General features: G+C 42.2%; 1 protein-coding gene across 35 annotated transcripts in view; it reads left to right on the forward strand.

The window, feature by feature from the left end:
* Positions 1-16,609, forward strand: part of macf1a (microtubule actin crosslinking factor 1a) — a 240,862-nt gene extending 224,253 nt beyond the window's left edge. For 19 of the 35 annotated variants that reach the window (XM_031295606.2, XM_031295608.2, XM_031295609.2 and 16 more), the window contains 19 exons: positions 290-409; positions 526-695; positions 813-972; positions 1,228-1,422; positions 1,668-1,940; positions 2,222-2,410; positions 2,572-2,683; positions 2,823-2,980; positions 3,200-3,362; positions 3,713-3,867; positions 4,066-4,140; positions 6,296-6,313; positions 7,169-7,286; positions 8,354-8,416; positions 9,058-9,090; positions 11,766-11,983; positions 13,932-14,054; positions 14,991-15,099; positions 15,805-16,609. In XM_031295606.2, coding sequence (XP_031151466.1) covers positions 290-409; positions 526-695; positions 813-972; positions 1,228-1,422; positions 1,668-1,940; positions 2,222-2,410; positions 2,572-2,683; positions 2,823-2,980; positions 3,200-3,362; positions 3,713-3,867; positions 4,066-4,140; positions 6,296-6,313; positions 7,169-7,286; positions 8,354-8,416; positions 9,058-9,090; positions 11,766-11,983; positions 13,932-14,054; positions 14,991-15,099; positions 15,805-16,052 — 2,700 coding nt within the window. In that variant the 3' untranslated portion in view covers positions 16,053-16,609. The remainder of the gene's footprint in view (positions 1-289; positions 410-525; positions 696-812; positions 973-1,227; positions 1,423-1,667; positions 1,941-2,221; positions 2,411-2,571; positions 2,684-2,822; positions 2,981-3,199; positions 3,363-3,712; positions 3,868-4,065; positions 4,141-6,295; positions 6,314-7,168; positions 7,287-8,353; positions 8,417-9,057; positions 9,091-11,765; positions 11,984-13,931; positions 14,055-14,990; positions 15,100-15,804) is intronic. The other 16 variants (XM_035991437.1, XM_031295618.2, XM_031295600.2 and 13 more) reach the window with 9 other exon arrangements.
* Positions 16,610-19,605: the final 2,996 nt, after the last annotated feature.

Here is a 19,605-nt window from a genome sequence, read left to right on the forward strand (position 1 = left end):
TAACTATTTACACTGTAAATGATCATAAATCCAGATTGTGAATATCTGATTTTATTTTTTAGCAAAGAGCTCAATCAATTTTGGCTTCTTACAGCTAGAGAATATGTATGTAGTGCATTGGTATCCAAACTGGGGTTCGCAAAGTGACATAGGGGGTTAGGCGGGAAAAACAACAATTCACATAAGAGTGGGGGGATATTTAGCTGGAGGTTGAAAGTCTGAAGAAAGGTTTGGGAAACACTGATGTAGTGGAATATCAAACTGAAACTCTGTAACTCTCTTTCTTCAGTTCCACGAGGCCTGGAGGAAGCTGACAGACTGGCTAGAAGAAGCAGAGAAAAGACTGGACTCCGAGCTGGAGATCTCCAACGAGCCGGACAAGATCAAAGTACAACTGGCCAAACACAAGGTACTGCGAGGCAATTATTATGCACACTCTGTATTTCTAAATTTCTAAAAATCTTTTATTAAGTTGTGTTCCCATCTAAAAATCTCTTTCTTTCCTTTCCATTCTCGCCTCTCCAGGAGTTCCAGAAAGCGCTGGGGTCGAAGCAGCCGGTTTACGACACTACAGTGAGGTCTGGGCGGGCCATGAGGGACAAGGCTCAGCTGCCTGCAGACACCCAGAAACTAGACCACCTGGTGGGAGAGGTCCGCGACAAGTGGGACACCGTCTGTGGCAAGAGCGTGGAGAGGTAAAGAGGAGGGTGGGGGTGGACATTGAAACTGGCTTTCCCCAAACTATTCATTACAGATGGGTATGTTCATATGGGATATAATTAACAGCTGCTTGTCTTCTCTCCTCCATCCAGACAACACAAACTGGAGGAGGCTCTGCTGTTCTCAGGCCAGTTTGCAGAGGCTCTGCAGGCCCTGGTGGACTGGTTGTACCGGGTAGAGCCCCAGCTGGCTGAAGACCAGCCTGTCAATGGAGATCTGGATCTGGTGTCCAACCTCATGGACTCACATAAGGTGTGTAAACAGAACTGTACTCCTTAGTTTAGTTTATTTATCTATCTCGAACAATCAACCTACTTTCAAAGAGAAAAGAGGAAAAAGATTAAATAAAACACAAAAATAACACACAATCATACAAATCAAATTCCATCAAAGAACAAAAAAAAAGGATAAGTTTTTGAGAATGCATTCAGAAAATAAATATGTATGAGAGGATGATAATATCACAGAACATTCTAAGTCTGACAGTACTGATGTCTAAACCTGCAGGCTTTCCAAAAAGAGCTGGGTAAGAGAACCAGCAGTGTTCAGGCTCTGAAGCGCTCAGCTCGGGACCTGATGGATACCGGCCGCGATGACACGGCGTGGGTCAAAGTTCAGCTTCAGGAGCTCAGCAACCGCTGGGATACAGTGTGCGCTCTGTCGGTCACAAAGCAAACCCGCCTCCAGCAGGCCCTCAAACAGGTCAGAGAGGAAGCTGCACTGCGGATTCAAATTGATTGCTCATGCTTGTTCTTGGGGGAATTGTTGTGTCTCTTTAAAGTGGGGTCTAGACCTACTCTGTCTGTAAATGTCCTGAGATAACTGCTGTTATGAATTGAATTGATTTAACGTTTTATTTCCTTAAACATCAATGCTTGTCAGAAATGCACAGGACACTATTAAAGATCTCGCCCTGTCTTCTTTCCAATGACCTTTTCTTCCATCAGGCGGAGGAGTTTCGTACGGCGATACAGATGCTCCTGGAGTGGCTCTCTGAGGCGGAGCAGACGCTTCGTTTCCGTGGCGTCCTTCCCGAAGAGGCAGAGACTCTGCAGGCGCTGCTGCACACACATCGTGACTTCATGGGCACCGTGGAGGACAAGAGGACGGATGTCAACAAGGCTGCTGGCATGGGAGAGAGCATCCTGACTGTTTGTCACCCGGACTCCATCACCACCATCAAACACTGGATAACCATCATCAGGGCACGCTTCGAGGAGGTAAGGAGGCGAGGGCGGGGCTTAGGTTTCCTGTTTTTATTTAGAAGATGGACCATTTTTGTCCTCCAGATATAAAACATCTTAGGTTAACTATTGTTTTTAAACGTTGTCTTTTCAACATTTTAGCTTTTAGGGTTTGAGATTTTGGAAGACCTACATTTATTGACCTCCTCTTAACCTTTATTTACCTAGGGACATATTTTAACTAGGTACATGTGCGAATAACATGATGAAAACAAGATGGACATTTCTTATGTTAATCAGCACCCTTCGCTCTACAGGTGCTGACGTGGGCCAAACAGCACGAGCAGCGGCTGGAGACGGCTCTGACCGAGGTGCTCAACAACGCCAACCTGCTGGAGGAGCTGTTGTCATGGCTACAGTTTGCTGAGACCACATTGGTCCAGAAAGACACAGAGCCGCTTCCTCAGGACATCCCACAACTCAAAACACTCATCACAGAACACCAGGTGGGCTTCCCTGTCGCATCACATGTTTGTGGGCAAACATAGTCTGGGGTTTTAGGTCTTTACAATGCATCCCTTAGAGCTGCCTGTGTTTGTGCTGTCCATTAACAGTTGTGTTGTCCAACTTTGCTTGCTTACTCACTGCTGGCGTTTGTTGTTCTCAGATGTTTATGGAGGAGATGACTAGGAAGCAGCCAGATGTTGACAAAGTGACGAAGACCTACAAAAGAAAACCAGCTGAGCCTCCCAGCAGCCTGGCTGAGAGGAGAGGAGCTCGTAAGTCACCTGTGTTTACCTTTTGATGCACAAATATTATCATCTCCCACTCTTTTTGACGATAGCGTGAGTGCATTCGCTACAGAAGGTTTATCAGAAGTAACAGAGATGATTTGTTAACTCTCTGCTTCCTCCGCAGGCAAACACCAGCAGCAGCAACAGCAGCAGCAGGCAGCCATGCAGCTCTCCGGAGGAAACCCACGGCTCAACCAGCTCTGTGCCAGGTGGCAGCAAGTTTGGCTGCTGGCTCTTGACCGCCAGCGCAAACTCAATGATGGTCTGGACAGACTGGAGGAGGTAACTTTCTTGTCAATACATCATGAATAGGCCTACATTTAAATATGTACCTATTGTAATTAGTTAAATCCCAATATCGACAGTGTCCTGGTCAGTGAAAGCTTTGACTTTCTGAAGATACAGTAACTGGCAATAGTTTGACATTACTTACACACTCAGACTCATTCTTTCTGTCACTATGACGTGAAAAGTATCACAGGACTGTCTCTCCATTTTCAGCTCAAAGAGTTTGCCAACTTTGACTTTGATGTGTGGAGGAAAAAGTACATGCGCTGGATGAACCATAAGAAGTCTCGCGTCATGGACTTCTTCAGACGCATCGACAAGGACCAAGATGGAAAGATCACGCGCCAGGAGTTTATCGACGGCATCCTGGCATCAAGTAGGTTATCTAACGACGTGTTTGGTTGGGGGTCGACTTGTTTAGACAGTTATAAAGACATTATATGATGTTTTTATTATTATCTATTTCTGTTATGGCTGTGATAGTTTCTAGGTTGCTACAACATATTAGATTGTACTACTTTATTCAGGTCATTTTATTATATTTTATTTAAATTATATTTATATATTTATAGTTTTTATGAGAAGAGAGGGCCAGGGCAAAACACATTTCATTGCATTCTCTCTGTACTTTGTACTTTTAAATGCACATGACAATAAACTTGAACTTATATGAATTTCTGGTGTGTGTGTGTGTGTGTGTGTGTGTGTGTGTGTGTGTGTGTGTAGAGTTTCCCACCAGTAAGCTGGAGATGACAGCAGTGGCAGACATCTTTGACAGAGACGGAGACGGTTACATTGACTACTACGAGTTTGTTGCTGCTCTGCACCCCAACAAGGACGCCTACAGACCTACCACTGACGCTGATAAGATAGAGGATGAGGTAAGGGAAATCAGAAGTAAAATACATGGAAATAAGCTATGCCAATGTGAAGATGTGTACGGTGCGTTATTGGGGCAAAGAACAGTGAGCTACCAGCCACGGGAGAACCAGTCAGCCATTGGACCGGCCCAGTAACGGCCTGATGCATGGTTAGTAGTCTGAATGCATTCACTGACATGTCTTTTGTTTGTTGTGCAGGTGACTCGGCAGGTGGCTCAGTGTAAATGTGCCAAGAGGTTCCAAGTGGAGCAGATAGGAGAGAACAAATACCGGGTAAGTTCAGCTCAGTCTTTGGTTCAGTTTAATATTATTTAGAGAATAAGTTCCAAACTGTAATGTATACTTAAGATACTATAAAAGATGAATTGTTAATGTTCATTGCAATTCATTGATTGCTAAATGTTAACAGACCTGGGTCAAAGGGATTCGCAAATGATTTAGAGGTGCAACGATGAATCGATTAATCGTTTAGTTGTCTACTATTAAATTAATCGGCAACTATTTTGATAATCGATTAATCGTTTGAGTCATTTTTTTATTAAAAAAAATACAATTTCTCTGATTCCAGCTTGTTAAATCTTCTAGTTTCTTCTCTCCTTTGTGACAGTAAACTGAATATCTTTGAGTTTTGGACAAAACAAGACATTTGAGGACGTCCTCTTAGGCTTTGGGAAACACTGATCCACATTTTTCACCATGTTTTGACATTTTTATAGATCAAACAACTAATCGATTAATCGAGAAAATAATCGACAGATTAATCGATTATGAAAATAATCGTTAGTTGCAGCCCTAAAATGATTGTTGGCTATTTTTTAAACTTCATTCTTAGACTAGCAGACAGGATCAACAGGTCGACTTAGTTTGAGTTTGCTGCGACTGACACTCAAGTCAACAGTACATGACCTGCATGTGCTGTTTCAAAGAATAAAGTCCAAAGTCAGATTCAATTCTTTATGAAGTTACTATTAAGTCCATAGTTCTGCTTTACTTGTAAGAAGAAGAATACACGTTTACGCTATGATTAAGAGTTACTTTGCAAACACCGTTTGACCCAGTTCTGATTAACGGTTTATTATTAACTGGCTTTGTCTTCAATTGTCCAGCAGGCAACAATTAACTTCTCAGCATAACTTCACAGCATTTTCTCTTGTGTTTTCATCTCACATCATGATCTCGTGGTGTATTAAAAATTGGCTGTATCTTAACATATCGTAACATGTCATGATAACATTGATGTATAACGTGTTAATAACATCTCACAGCCCTCCAGGATTGTCAGCTGAGCCTTCTTTATCATCACCAAAACATTAACAAAACCCTGTTAACTGCATAGACACACAACCGGGCTGCTGGGTATGAAAGAGACAGAGCTCTGGCACTGCTATCGGGGGGCGTTCAAACCAAGCCAGTTTAAAGACGTTTTAGTCCAACTTAACTAATGATCTCTGAGGTAATTTGATGCTCATATTCAGCTCTTTGTTTATCTTTTCTTCACTGCCATTTTAATAAATCAAATTAAATAATGGCAACGACCACAGTTCATTATTATTAGTGAAAGTTGGAGAGTGACATTTTTATTTATTTTAACTAAAATAAATCTCATTCCTGACAGGGTGACTTGTTACTAAACCTGTGGAATAATCGAACTACTACGCAAAAGTGGTTCAATTATCTGATTTACATAATATAATATGTACATAATATACATTATACTGTATATATAAATAATATGTCTACCACATTTCCAAGCCTATTAAAATACAAGCAAGATGTTAACACCTTGTTGGCATCATCAAATACAGCCCCAAGGACTGTTCAGGCATTCAGGTTTGATTTTGTAGGAATATGAAAGTTGTTTAAAACCTATTGGAACTAGAGTGATTTTGATTGTTCTCCCAGCAGTCTGTGTGTATCTGTGCAGCATTTTACAGCGGTTGTTGATAGTTTTCAGCAGCATACTTACAGGCTCGCCCATCACTACCACTACTACAGTATGTGTGTTCACGCCATCATTATCCACTGGGTAATGATATCCAGCGTCTGACTGCAGGACACTGGGGATACTAATACCACACCAATATGTTGTTGTCACATTGGTTGTCTGTCTTGTCTGGCTTCACTTTTCTTCACTGCCACTGTCTTTACCTCCATCTTACCGTCATCGACTGGCAGTTTTAAAAAGCACTTTCATAACATCCACAGGCATTCATGTCCGCTGCATCTTTTTGCTTACACAACTAATTCTGAGCTCAGATAACAGAAATACACAGTGAAATGTAATTCTTTTTTAGAAGATCTTGAACACACATAAATGGTATCCATTCATACATTACAAACTTCAGTTGTCAGTACATGTTGTTTCACTCCTGCTCTGTTTCTTTCTCCTTGTGTTCCTGTGCTCCGTGTCTACTGGATTTTATTGTAGTTCTTCCTCGGAAACCAGGTAAAGTGACGCTCCCGCTGCTGTGATTGGATGTGTGAAATCTGCTTCCTGTATTCCCCACCAATGGAGTGTTGTCCTTTCTGCTTTCACACGCTTACAAAAAAGTATTTTTCCATATTAAAAAAAAATATTTAAAACAGGGGAAGCACTCCATTGTGGCTTTGCAATGTGTAAGCAGGTTTCACCGTCCAGATGTGTTCCCGCTGTGATTTGTTTGGTGTTGAGAGTGACAAATTGCACAATGTGAAGTAGGCGACAGTGACATGGCTGAAGTGGTGATTAGTGGTTAGGTGATATATAGTGTGCTGTGGACTGAAGCTGGGAATCAAATCAAGCTGCTTGGAGAGAGATCCAGAACATTTCTTCTGTGCTGGTATCGCTTTGGAGTTCTGCTTTGCTCAGCAGTTTGAACAAAACTTTTCGACTGAACACAAACATACTCGTGATTTCTACTGTGATGATAATGCTTATATTTGGGTGGCTGGGTGAACCAGGCTGAGAATCATCAGATTGACTCTTTAATTCTTTCAGTGCATGTTTTTTTTTTTTTGAGTCATTGCATGAAGTACAACAGATCGTCTGTTCAGATTTGGTACATGGGCTGCTTGGTGTGATACTGTGATTCAACTAAAACTTCAAAACATCAATCGATATATCAACTATTATTTTACTCACTGATTTTGTCTCCTTTTTCTGATTCTCTCTTTTCCCTTCTCCCTTTCTTTCTACCCGTTCTACTTTTTCTACTCCTCCCTCGTCCTCTCTTCTGTTTTCTACTCCGTTCACGTATCTCTTGCCCTCTTTTCTCCTCATTTCTCTTCGTCCCTTCCTGCTTTATGTTTTGATCCCCGTCAGTTCGGTGACTCTCAGCAGCTGCGTCTGGTGAGGATTCTGCGCAGCACGGTGATGGTGAGAGTCGGAGGTGGTTGGATGGCTCTGGACGAGTTCCTGGTCAAAAATGATCCATGCAGAGGTGAGTCTTGTTTACACACAACACACACGTGCACACACACACACACACACACACACACACACACGCACACACACACACAGACACACCTTCTTTCTCCTCTGTCTCACTTTCTTTAATTCAGATGCATTTACTAGAGCCCGACTGGTAATGGATTTTTGTGGCAGATTTTAGTTTTGTGGCAGATTTAATTTTTTACATTTTTGATCCATGTCTTTTTTTTCCATTGCAATAAAAAAAGAATCGTAAAACTTTTTTTTTTTTAAACTGTGTGTGTCACAAACACTCACACACAAATTTGAGCCAACAAGTCCAATAAAGAGCAACAAATCTGGAAAACCTTTAAGCCAGGGAGTCACTAACTTTAGATTTAGCTCCATGGGCCTACAAATGCACAAGCCAGATAAATATTTTCAATGTATGCATGCCGAGAACAATTGTAATCGAAATGTATGGGGTACATTGTGGAAGGTGGATATCTGTCAGACATCAAATAATATCGTCCGCGCTCTAGCACTGACACAAACACACCCTCACTTTACTCTTTACAAAAGCAAACACACCTCCAAAGGTGCCTCCTGCACTGAGCTCTTGACATATTTACACCACCAAGCATAAGTGAGTGACAACATACAGATCAGTGGAGTCAGCGGAAGGAAAACACACTGACAAAACTGACTTTTGTCAAGTTGTCTGTCAGCAGGTGATGCAGTGAAACGCTGCCCCCCTCTCACTTTCTCTCTCCAGTGTTTCCTTCAAGTGCCGTCTACATTTGGTTTCTTTGTTTCTCTCTCCATCTCTTATTTCTGAAATCTCTCTCCCGTCCTCAATGAGATCACGTTTGATTTCTGTATATGCACGGCCGATTCTCTCTCTCTCTCTCTCTCTCTCTCTCTCTCTCTCTCTCTCTCTCTCTCTCTCTCTCTCTCTCTCTCTCCCCTCGGCCTCTGTCCTGTCTTACTTATTTCATTCTCTTTCAGATAAAACAGTAGTATTGCATGGTGCATGGTCCTCAGTTCTCTTCCTCCCCCTCTCTCTTCCTCCCTCCCTCCCTTTTTCTCTTTCCCCAGTGCAACATCCAGGACTTAAGATTCTCCGCTCCGATTCCAGTAGCTCCATCTCATCTCGTATAGGTTGGACTTCTCCTCTATCTGTTACGCTTTCACTCTCTCCTAACTGCCTGTCTTTTCTCCGCCCCGTCAGTTTTGCTAACTCTCTTTTTCTATCTCTCCTGGACTCTCTTTCAGATCTCTTCTCTTTTCTTCCTCTCTGTTGCTTTTTTCTTGTTCTCTCTCCGATTATCCTCATCTTCTTCTTCTTCTTCTTTGGTTTGTTGGTTTGGCCTTGTTGCTGTGCCTTGCTGACTGTGATCACCAGACTAACGTAATGTCTCCCCACTGTTCTGCTTTTCCTCTCTCCTGACCTCCCCTCTCCCGGCTGTTGCCGCTCATGCAAACTCTGATATCCTGACCTGTTTTTTTAAAACACTTTTCAGGGGTCACTGACACTCGTCCAGACCCCCATTGGTTGACTGTTTGTGTTTATGATCCGTGTGAGTGTGTGGATGGAGTGATTTTTGACAGTCTCAACTCCAAAAGCAGTGCCTGTGTGTGTATGTGTGTGTGTGTGTGTGTGTGTGTGTGTGTGTGTGTGTGTGTGTGTGTGCGTGCGCGCACGAGTGTGTTTCCAAGAAGTGATATTTTAATGTGTGTGAGACTCTCTTCATTCCACCATGACCTTGCTGTTATTTCACATTGTCTCTTGTGTCTCTTAGTGGCAGTCACTCCTGGCTATTTCTGCTGCCGAGGTATCTACACTTTCTCTCTCTCTCTCGGCTCCTCTGTCACTCCATCTCTTTCACTCTCCATCCATCCGTCCGTCCAGCTGTCAGTCTCCATCTTATCCACAGCTGCGTGTGTGTGTGTGTCTGTGTGTGTGTGTGTGTGTGTGTGTGTCAGTACCGTTTCTAACTGTGGTCAGGTCTGTGTGTTAAGGCATTGATGTCAGTCTTGTCTGTGTGCCACATGTGCGTCATGCTTTTCTCACTCACAACAAAGCAGGATTTGGCCAACCCCTAGTCTAAAAATGTAAAAATAGATTTGTAGAATTCATTAATTAAAGATGGTTGAATTTTACAATTAAAGAAACATGGATGGAGATGCTCAGCAGAAAAGAAGACGTAACATATAAAACTTGAGAACTAAATAGTTAAAATAGTCGTGTTTTCATGTTACAATGAATGCTACTTACATGTATCTTCTTTTTTTCTGTTAGTGTAAAAAAGTAAAAATTCTTAAACATGCTTCACAGAGACAGTGAGTGTCTAAGACCTGGGCGTGGCCAGCCTGGGTTTCTAATAACGCTGGCTTCCAACGCGGCTCCTTTAAATGTGATGGCTGGTTGGTGGGAGACACAATTACAGGGTGCACCTGGCTGGCTGGCGCTAAGGGGGGACGTAATTGCAGGGTGCACCCATTTTAATTGACCGGCCTTGCTGTTAGGTTGCTAGGGACGATGGCCATGAGGCTAAGAGTTGCACTGCTGCTACGGCTAGCTGCAGCCTTCTTCTCCTCCCTCTTTCTCTTCTTTGACTCTTTTTACACTATTTTTCACTTTCATTTTGTTTCTTTTACACCCACTCTAAATCTGTCTTTACTGTCTCTTTATTTCTTGTTCCTTTTTCAACTCTCTCTCTCTCTCTCTCTCTCTCTCTCTCTCTCTCTCTCTCTCTCTCTCTCTCTTTGTGGCTGGCTTCTCCAGGCTTGTTGTTGTCTGCTGGGGCTGCTGCACTACTTTTTGTACGAGAATGTTGCTGAGTGTCTTTTGAAGAAGGGGGAAACCCTGAATCTCTGGGCTCTCTCCCGCTAAGCATAAACCAGGCATGACCTCCACATGCTGTATATTTATACACATGCTGTGTATACACAGCAGCTGAGATGCTCCTTCGCAGCAAGAAGTGAAAATGAATTCAAATGGGAGAGCTTCTTGAAAAACGAGAGAAGAGAGGCTGTGCTTTTTGCTCCCGCCGACCTCAGATGTTTTTAAGCAAATACGCAATGAAAGTGTGTGCGACATTTTTCACAAAATTGGAAACACTTGCCGTTGCTTAAAGGAATGGTTCGACTTTTTGGGAGAGCCAACATCATGACATCACCTCAAGCTCAATCTCTCATTTAGCATTTCCGTCATAGGTCTTTCTGAAAGAAAAATCAGCGTGTTTCAGGAGTTACCTTTACATACTCTAAGACAAACTGGCTTCCACGACAGCACTTGCTATCGGGAAAGAAAACCTTCGAAATGTTGATAAAGTAAACTATTACTCAATGAGCACAGAAAAACTACAACCCCCATGAAAATTTACTAACGCGGGTACTTAGGCCATCGTAACTTTGTTTCGTCAAAAATTCACCAACGCTCTCTTCTAAAGTAATTTTTCTCTGCTACAATCTCTGCTGATTAAAATCTTCTACAGCATTCAGTCTTCTCTGTCCTGCTGTTATTACAGCCAGGTCCCTCGAATCGCCTGTGGACTCATCTGTTGAGCCATTATGCTTAGGCCGCAAAGGTCTAGGGCTTATGGGAAATGGTGTTCGTTAATGGCTGCTAAAAAACTGAAATAAATAAAATATACAATATTAGGTTATTTTAAAAAAAGATCTATCATTCTTATCTTAATAAGACAAGTCACATGACATACTGTTGAGAAAGGCTCTGTTCAAAGGCTGGATTTTTAGTTAATAGCATTGTTACCAATGTCATTGAGCTTTTGAATGAAGTTTTCTTACTTCTGGAGAAAAACCCGGACATTCCTCGCCATGCCCTCCATACACCAATTGTGTACGTACAATGGAATATGTGCTGGACTATTTTTTGGCCAGCCGCGGTGATAACCTTTTTGGTGAGCTTTAATTCTCGGGAGGAAAACAAATGAGCATATTTTTCCAAAATGTTGAACTATTCCTTTAAATATACAATCCGCACTCTGTTAGCAGCTTTTTAATTCTCACTTGTTGAGAAAATTATCTCTGTAGTGCCAAAAATGTTTTCTCTGGCGACGAACAAGAAAATATGTGAAAAGAGAACAATGAGCTGTGGACTGGAGTTGGTTGATAAATTTGTCTGCAGTGATGACAGTGTGTCTCCAAAATGCGTCCACAAACGTGGATGACCTGCTGACTTTCTTTGCGTATCGAACTGATGAATTTACTCCTTTTGCACTCAAACCAAACACTCCCCTTAAAAACAACTCAACCAAAGTGCACTTAAGACTCCCTGAACCCCTCAACCGCACCCCTCCAAACACCGCCCCTGCTCACGTGCACTCTAATATGAAACATGCACGGACTCATGTCTGCAGCCAAGGAAGCACTGACTCTCTCCCTCACTCTGCTCGCTGCCTCTGATGCCCCCTGCTGGAGGAAATATGTGAGCCGACACAAACGAACCAACTCATTTGTCTTTTCTCTCTCTGTTTCTCTTCAGCCCGTGGCCGCACCAACCTGGAGCTGAGGGAGAAGTTCATCCTTCCTGAAGGAGCCTCTCAGGGTCTGGCCGCCTTCCGCACCCGAGGTCGACGCTCCAAACCGGGCTCCCGCAACGCCTCGCCCACCCGTTCCTCCTCCTCGGCCTCCCACAGCGGCGCCTCCCTCCCCTCTGCTCCCTCCACCCCCGCCACACCGACAGCCTCTGCATCATCCAGGGTAAGAGCTGACATCAGTCTGAACACATTATAGAGTTGAGGCAGGATCTCATTTTATCGACCTACAACGGTGTCTGAAATCCGGTTATTTTAGGTTTTATTATTTTCTACATACAATGAAAGGTTTCTCTGCTTCATGTCCAGTCATTACACTGCATTAATGACAGAACAGGAATAGAAGTACGTTATGAATCATATCAGTTTTACAGAACACAACCAAACTTCACTGCCTTTAAAGGACAATTCCGGCGCAAAACGAACCTAGGGGTTAATAACGGATGTGTACCCACTCTGTTGTACTTCGGGAAACCAGTCATGACTTACAGCTGGCGATGCAAACTAAAATCAAAAGCAATTTGCACAATATATCTGAAATAATCGCACCGATGTAAAACATAACTTGTCTAGTTTACTTACTCAATGGATAACTGTCCATCTTGTCCCTCCGGTCTGGGTCGCCGTCTCCAATTTATTTTCGGGACATGGAAAAAAGTTTCCCTGTTCATCAGAGCGGGGGAATCTTCAGACTGTACAAAACACTGCGTCTCTTGGGTGTTTTGCGACGTAACAGGTCCCACTCCGTGCAACACAGATACTCCTGTTCGGTGGCCATAGCTGTCCGCAGGTACACCACCAGTTTCCAGAAGTACGAGGCTCTGTTGCGGCATAGCTCTCTCTCTCGTAGCCCTTTCACGGAGCTCCCGCAGCTCTTCATTCAATAAACTGTCGGTACACTTACAAAGTTCTCAATGCTTCGGTTAACATGTAGGGACCCTCACTATGCTTCCGTTGAAGTTTGGTGATATTATGAGCCTTTTTAGTGGTATAAATAGCAATTTGTTTGTACTTTCCCTGTGCCCCGAATACTAGCGTTGTAAGCTAACCAACCGGAATTGTCCTTTAATAAGGTAAAGGATAAATAACTTTTGTTAACTTTTCTTGAATTTAATACCAGCCATAATTTTTAAAACTTGCAGGGGACTTTTGTTCACACTGAGATAAAACACAGAAGACAACATGGTTAAAGACAAATTCAACAAAGTCAAGAAAATGACACAGGACACTTTACACAGCATTATTTAACACTGAGACACAACACGATTGTGCAGATTAAAATAAAATAAGAAAAGAAAATGAAAGATCACTCGAAACTTCCATCCATTTATTAAATTCCTCATTTAGTCGCATTAAAGGGGACTTTACCGATTATGCACATCAGTCTCTTTGGGAGCACTATTGCATATGTGAAAAATGCTGACTTTTTAACTAAATAAAGAGACGAGGAACAACCTTCTCTGTCTTTGGCGCACGCACACTCTGTCACACTCATCTTCTGTTGTGTGTTTGAGGCTGTAATGTCAAATAGAAACACTCATAGCTCATTGTTAGAAGTCAACCAGACTACATTTAGTCATTAGTGTTGTCGTCATGTGATGCAAGTGACGTGTCAGCACTGTTACGTTTGTGTATGAGAGAGAGAGAGACCGACTGAATGCATTTTGTGTGTGTGTTTGTGTGTTTTTATGAGTTTATGTTATACATTGTTCAGTTGTTGTTGTCATCCTCCTGTTGTTCTCAAAAATCACCACATCCTTAACTGTGAATTTTTTTGTTCTTGTTTCTTTGTTTTGTCTTTCATCTTTGTGCCTTCTCCCTTTGTTCCTGCCATTCCTTCTAACCTGCCTTCAAAAATGTCATTCCTGCATTGTTGGGTTCACTGTTTAAAAAACAAAACAAAAAATGAAAATCAAATCATCTGCTTTACACAAAAATACACTGCGCTGCACTTCCTCGCTATACAACCGCTGCTCCCCTTCCCTCCATAACTCCTTCCCACCTTCATTTGCTTCTTTCTTTTGCTGCTTTGCTCTCCTCCACCCTTCCTTCCTTCCATCAATCCATCCATCCATCCTTCCTCCTTCCTTTCTCCCTTCCCTTCCTCCCTTCAGTCCTCCAATACTCACTCGCGTGACTATGCCAAGCCCTGGCTGGCACACAGTAAAACTCCAACACCAGCCAAGTGCCACTGCTGCCCAGATCTCGGTCAAAGCCACACCACTCCTGGGCACGAGGTAACACACTCACCCCACCCACCCAAACCACCCACCTACCTGTCCCACCCAACCCCACCCCACTGAACGCGCTGATGCACTAACGCACACTCCCGGGTCCCCACACACCACCGTTCTGTAATGTGAAAACTTTGAACCTGCAGTTTCATTGGTTTCCATGTTTGAGTTAAAGATTACACCATCTCCTAACGGTCGTGAAAATGTTCCGACCTTTGAGAAGAAACATGATGTGGTCGAGCAAAAACCTGAAAGATGACATTTTGAAGATGCAAGGTCTTAGTTTGACATTTGAACATATTATAAACAGTGTATTCAAAAGCAGTCCAAGCTAAAATAACATTCAGTCCAGAAAATAATTGTAAAAAAAACGTTTCGATGTTGAATACTTTCCAGTCTTATTAGTTTGAAAACAGCTATAAGTCGTTTGAAAAAGCTATAAATTATTTTTATAAAAACATTGTATCAAATGACAATGTGACAGAAGTGATGAACCTACATAGAATTATCACTTGTCATTTGATTTGCTGCTGGTCATTGTTTTATGTCGAGTAAACTGAATATGTTTGGGTTTTAACTGTTTTCACTGTTTTATAGAATGAATGATTAATCAAGAAAATAATCAGCAGATTAATCAATAATAAAAAGAGAATCATTAGTTGCAGCCCTAGATCAATGCTTTACTCTCTTTTATATAGAAAATGAAAATAACACCTTTCACAGTGATATTTGTAGAAGTTGCATGGATGCCTTTGTGTGTATAGGTTTCATTTGTTGTGTCCATGTTTATATGCGATGCGATGTGCTGTTTGTTTGTTTTGGAGTGATATGATGATGCCGTGTTTGCAATACTAGTGTGTATCTAATGTGACGCACATCAGTAACGTGACCTCCAGAGTCAGTTAATGCTCAGCTGATGTATCCTGTGTTCTCCTGCAGGGAGCGACGTCGGGGTCCAAACTAAAGAGGCCGACGTTCCACTCAAGCCGAGGCTCACTAACCGGAGAGAACGGAGGAGCGACACACGCCAGCAAACCATCACGAACTGGTGAGACGACGGTCACATTTGTACTGTAAACTCCTTTTATGTTCATTGAATGTCCGACTAGCTGCTCTGTGAGGCTTAGACACAGAGGTTGCTTTAAGCTAAATTGTAATTAACACAGAGATTGCTTTGAGCTAAATGCTAAAGACAATGCTAACATGTTGATGTTTAGCAGGTATCATATTTACCATGTTAGGTGAGCATGTTAGCATGTTAACGTTCACTAATTAGCAATAAAACCCAAATAACAGTTGAGGCTGAGGCTGAGGCTGATGGGTTGCTGTTAGTTTTGCAGGTAACTTATTTGATCATAAAACAATATATTAAACAAATTAAAGACCTGATGATGGTAGTAGATGAAAATTGAAAGGTCATCAAACTTATTACAAAAACGGCATGGCTTTTGATCCAATAATTGTCAAGACATTTCATTTAAAGCCACAAATGTGAACCTCATGGCGTTCTGGCACAGCTCTAGAACACGTCTGTACGAAATGGTGTGCACATCTATCGAGTAGATGTTGAGATATGTCACTGGTGTATACTTGAAAACTTTGACCATCTGGTTGGTTGCAATAAAAATGATGTTGCAATAACTTTAAACCATGTCATTCATTATAAACGAATGCTTTGCTTTTGACAAAACCAAGACATTGCATTTGCACATATTTCGCACTTTAAACCCATTTCGTGCTGTCTTCCTGCTAGATCCGAAGCGAGGGACAACCACAGCCAGTGGGCCAACCAGCCGAGCCGGTAGCCGGGCGGGCAGCAGAGCCAGCAGTCGCCGCGGCAGCGATGCCTCTGATGCATCAGAGCTGCAGGACGCCCGTTCCGTCTGCTCTGATGCCTCGGACACCCCACGCCGACCCGGTACCGGGGCCAAACCCTCCAAGATTCCCACCATCTCCAAAAAGGCCCCCAGCCCAAAGACCCCAGGGGCTGGGAAGAAATAACACCAGCCACAGGGAAACTGGAGCAGAACCAATATTCCTCCGTTTCACAGAGGGTGGACTGCTATCATTGGGCATTTTGGGTGTACCAACTCTTTAATCAAAAGTCCATCTAACATGGCTTATGTAGAGTTTGTGCACTATGACTGACATTTCCCAGGGGAAAGAAAGAGATGGATAGGATGAATGAATCTCCTTCTCACTCTTTCCCCGGTCTCATAAACAGACTGAAAACATGCACAAGAGGAGTAGAGTTCTGGTCTGGAGGTTCCAGGCCAGCATCTGTGGGGTCGAGACAGACTTTTCCCCTTTAAGAAGCGACCCCATTTTGCCTTCCAGTCTCCTGCTTTATCTTTCAAAAGTCCCCCACCCGTGTGGAACCAAACACCAACTGACCTGACGTGATGCTGCCTTACTTATACACTTCTGTCCCAATCAGACAGAACAACAGAGAAAGTCTTTAAACTGCTTTATACCACACTGACACACAGATACACACATTTTAACACAGAGGCGGGGTAGGGAGTGGGACACACCACCACCACGGCTACAAAAACAACCCAAAAGCCCAAATGACATTCAGGAAGAAAAAGAATTGTGGGTCATTATTTTGGCTTGTGGGCCAGATGCCTCAACGATGAGTTTAAAAAGAAAATATGCAACGACTGCCATGTCCCTTCCTCCGGACGGGCTAGTGAGAAAAAAACGTCACCTCAGCAGATCTGCACAAGCAGACACAACGTGTGGAGAGCTCAGGAGGCGGGACACACTGTCCGACACACACACATACACACACACGCACCGACTAACCTCAGACTCAGAGGGTCGGTGGTGGTGACGGTAGCGGTGGTGGTGCTGCTGCAGCTGAGGGCAAACACTCACACACTCAAACACCGCAGAGCAGACTCCTCCTGACCGCTGGAACGTTAAGATCAGCCTTGTGTGTGCATTTCAGCAAAGGGCGGTGTGGTTTTTCACATGCCGGCGTAACAATCCAACACACAAATAACACAAACTGGCAATAGAAAGGACTATTTTTATGGTGACACTCAACTAACATCACATTACTGACTATACAACGTGTAACCTAACCTGATGTTAATGACTGTGTTCGCGGAGTTTGACAACCAGCATGCACTAATTGTCTCTTTCTCTGCAGTTCCACCTTAATGTCTACGCTGCGTTGCCCTTAGCAGCCCAGCAGCACACACACACACACACACACACACACACACACACACACATATACAAGGTGGTGTGTATAATGTGTGTCATTGTTACAGGAAATGATAGAGGTCATTGACTTGATTCACTGTATGCAAAAATTTTAATTTGCGAATGTCATTTCTTTGTTTTCTTCTCTGTTTTCTGGTTAATTTATAATCCAGTTGTACTATTGTTATCTAGCTTGAAAGAAAAATCTATTTATTTTTCAGTTTCATGTCATATCACTATTGGCGGAAAGTGATTTAGTATTATGGTTAAAGAAACTGTTGTTTTTTTTTGTACCAAGGAAATGTCCGCTACGCTCTTGACATTATTTGTGTGTGTTTCTACTTCATTGTAACATTACATTATTCACTAGGTCACTGATTCTAGTGGCAGCCTTGTTTGTTCATTTTTCTTTTTTTGCTAATGACTACAATTCCCAGACCATGACCAAAGGGGTTTGCCCTTCATGTGGCGAGAGAACTACAATTATGAATGACAAGAGACCTGGGCAGAGCGGACCAATGAGAGCAGGTTTCCTCCCTCATGTCCCTCCCCAGCATCTCTTGTAGGCTTTTTTTCAAATGTCTGTCATAGACGTGCTGAGTTGTCTCTGTGTTATCTCAGCGTAAGAGATGAAAATTATGAAGAACTAATGAAATTACAGTAAGAAAGAAAACATCTTAAGGTGATTTTTATTTATTTATTGTCTCTGAGGGGAGGGGGATTCGGGGCGCAGGAGACGAGTCCTCCACCTTTTGATGCTGTGCTACTCTCAGTGTGATGATGAGGAGTCAATGGTGTAAAAGTAAAACAAAAAACTAAAATTATAAACAATTTTTTGTTCCGTTTTTGTATTAAAAAATATGCTTGCAGTAAAACTGTCTCTTTTTGAATTTTTTTTATTATGGATTTGTGCAAATAAGAAAACGTCTGTGTTTGTGTGTGACCATATGTGTGCCGTATGTAAATGTGGGCAATATTAGAGCTGAAATGATCAGTCAATCGATTGGTCAATTGACAGAAAGTTAATAGGCAACTATTTTGATAATTGAAGTTGAAAGTACCAAAAACTTCAGAAGTCAACATGTTGATTGTCTTCATCCTCTATGATAAGTTCAATATTTGTCGTTTTTTTTTCCAAATTTTAATCAACTCGAGCTCTTTGAACTTGTGATTTTCACAATTTGGTGACATTTTATAAACTAAATGATTAATCGATTAATTGAGAAAATAGTTGTCAGATTAATCAATAGCCATAGGTAATCCATAGAGAATGTGGTCTGACTGTTTGTTTTGTCTATAGGATTTCTTGTAAGAATATTTTTTATTATTTTAGTGTGTGATTTGCAGCACAATTTGGCTTTTATAGTAGTTGGTATTCACATTTTTAGTACATTTTTTAAAGTGTGTATAGTTTTTCAGGGTTCTTTATATTCATATGTTTTTTTTATGTTTAGAAACACGTTTTTTGTCTTGGAGTGATCATTTTTAGCATGTTTTTTGCAATAGTATATGTGTGCATGCTTCACTGCCTGGCATGACTTGGTAATAATCTTATGTACATATTTATACATGATCCCATTTGTATGATTTTAATTTTTTTATTATTATTATTATTATTGATTGGAATGAGCTAAATGGATGTCATTTTGTTTACAGCCTACAGTCACTCATGCCAGTCGGCAGACCACAGACTCAGAGGCAGTGACCGGACATGTCTAGGTAATTATCCTGTAACAGATAAGGACATCCCATTGGATCTTCACTTAAATACAGGGGAGGTGGTGCTGGTGGTTGAAAGTAATTTAAATAATTTGAAATTACTAATGTCTATTTCCCCACGAGCTCTGAAAATAACTTTGTCCTGTTTATTTGGTGGTTCCGCTAGAGATGATCTACTCTCTGCAGCTGTGTACACACTCTTTTCATTTTCTGTCCAGTCTCAATCCATCTACGCCCGTCCTCCCTGCAGTCCATCCGTCATCCCAGACTTCCCTCTCTGATGACAGCCCTCGCTTTGTTCCACCACTTCTGTCTCTCAGGAATGTCATTTTTCATTTTCACTTGGGTTCATATGGTTTTAAGGGCACTCGGTTCCCCTTCATTCCCTCTTTGTCACTCATTAACTCACTCCATATATGTCCCAGCACCACCTCTTCGTCATTTTCTCTCACTCCTCTGACCATTATCAGACAAAACCTCCTAAAGTTGCAGACGTGCAGAGGGAAGAAAAACAAAATGGGCAGAGCGTTAATTCCTGGCATTCGGGACTCGCCCTTTCGGCCAGGACAAAATGAACCGCGGTCAGTTTGGTTCGGTCAGTGTTATTCATGCCTTTCAAATT

The sequence above is a fragment of the Sander lucioperca genome, chromosome 14 (genome assembly GCF_008315115.2).
Source record: "Sander lucioperca isolate FBNREF2018 chromosome 14, SLUC_FBN_1.2, whole genome shotgun sequence".
Lineage (NCBI taxonomy): Eukaryota > Metazoa > Chordata > Actinopteri > Perciformes > Percidae > Sander > Sander lucioperca.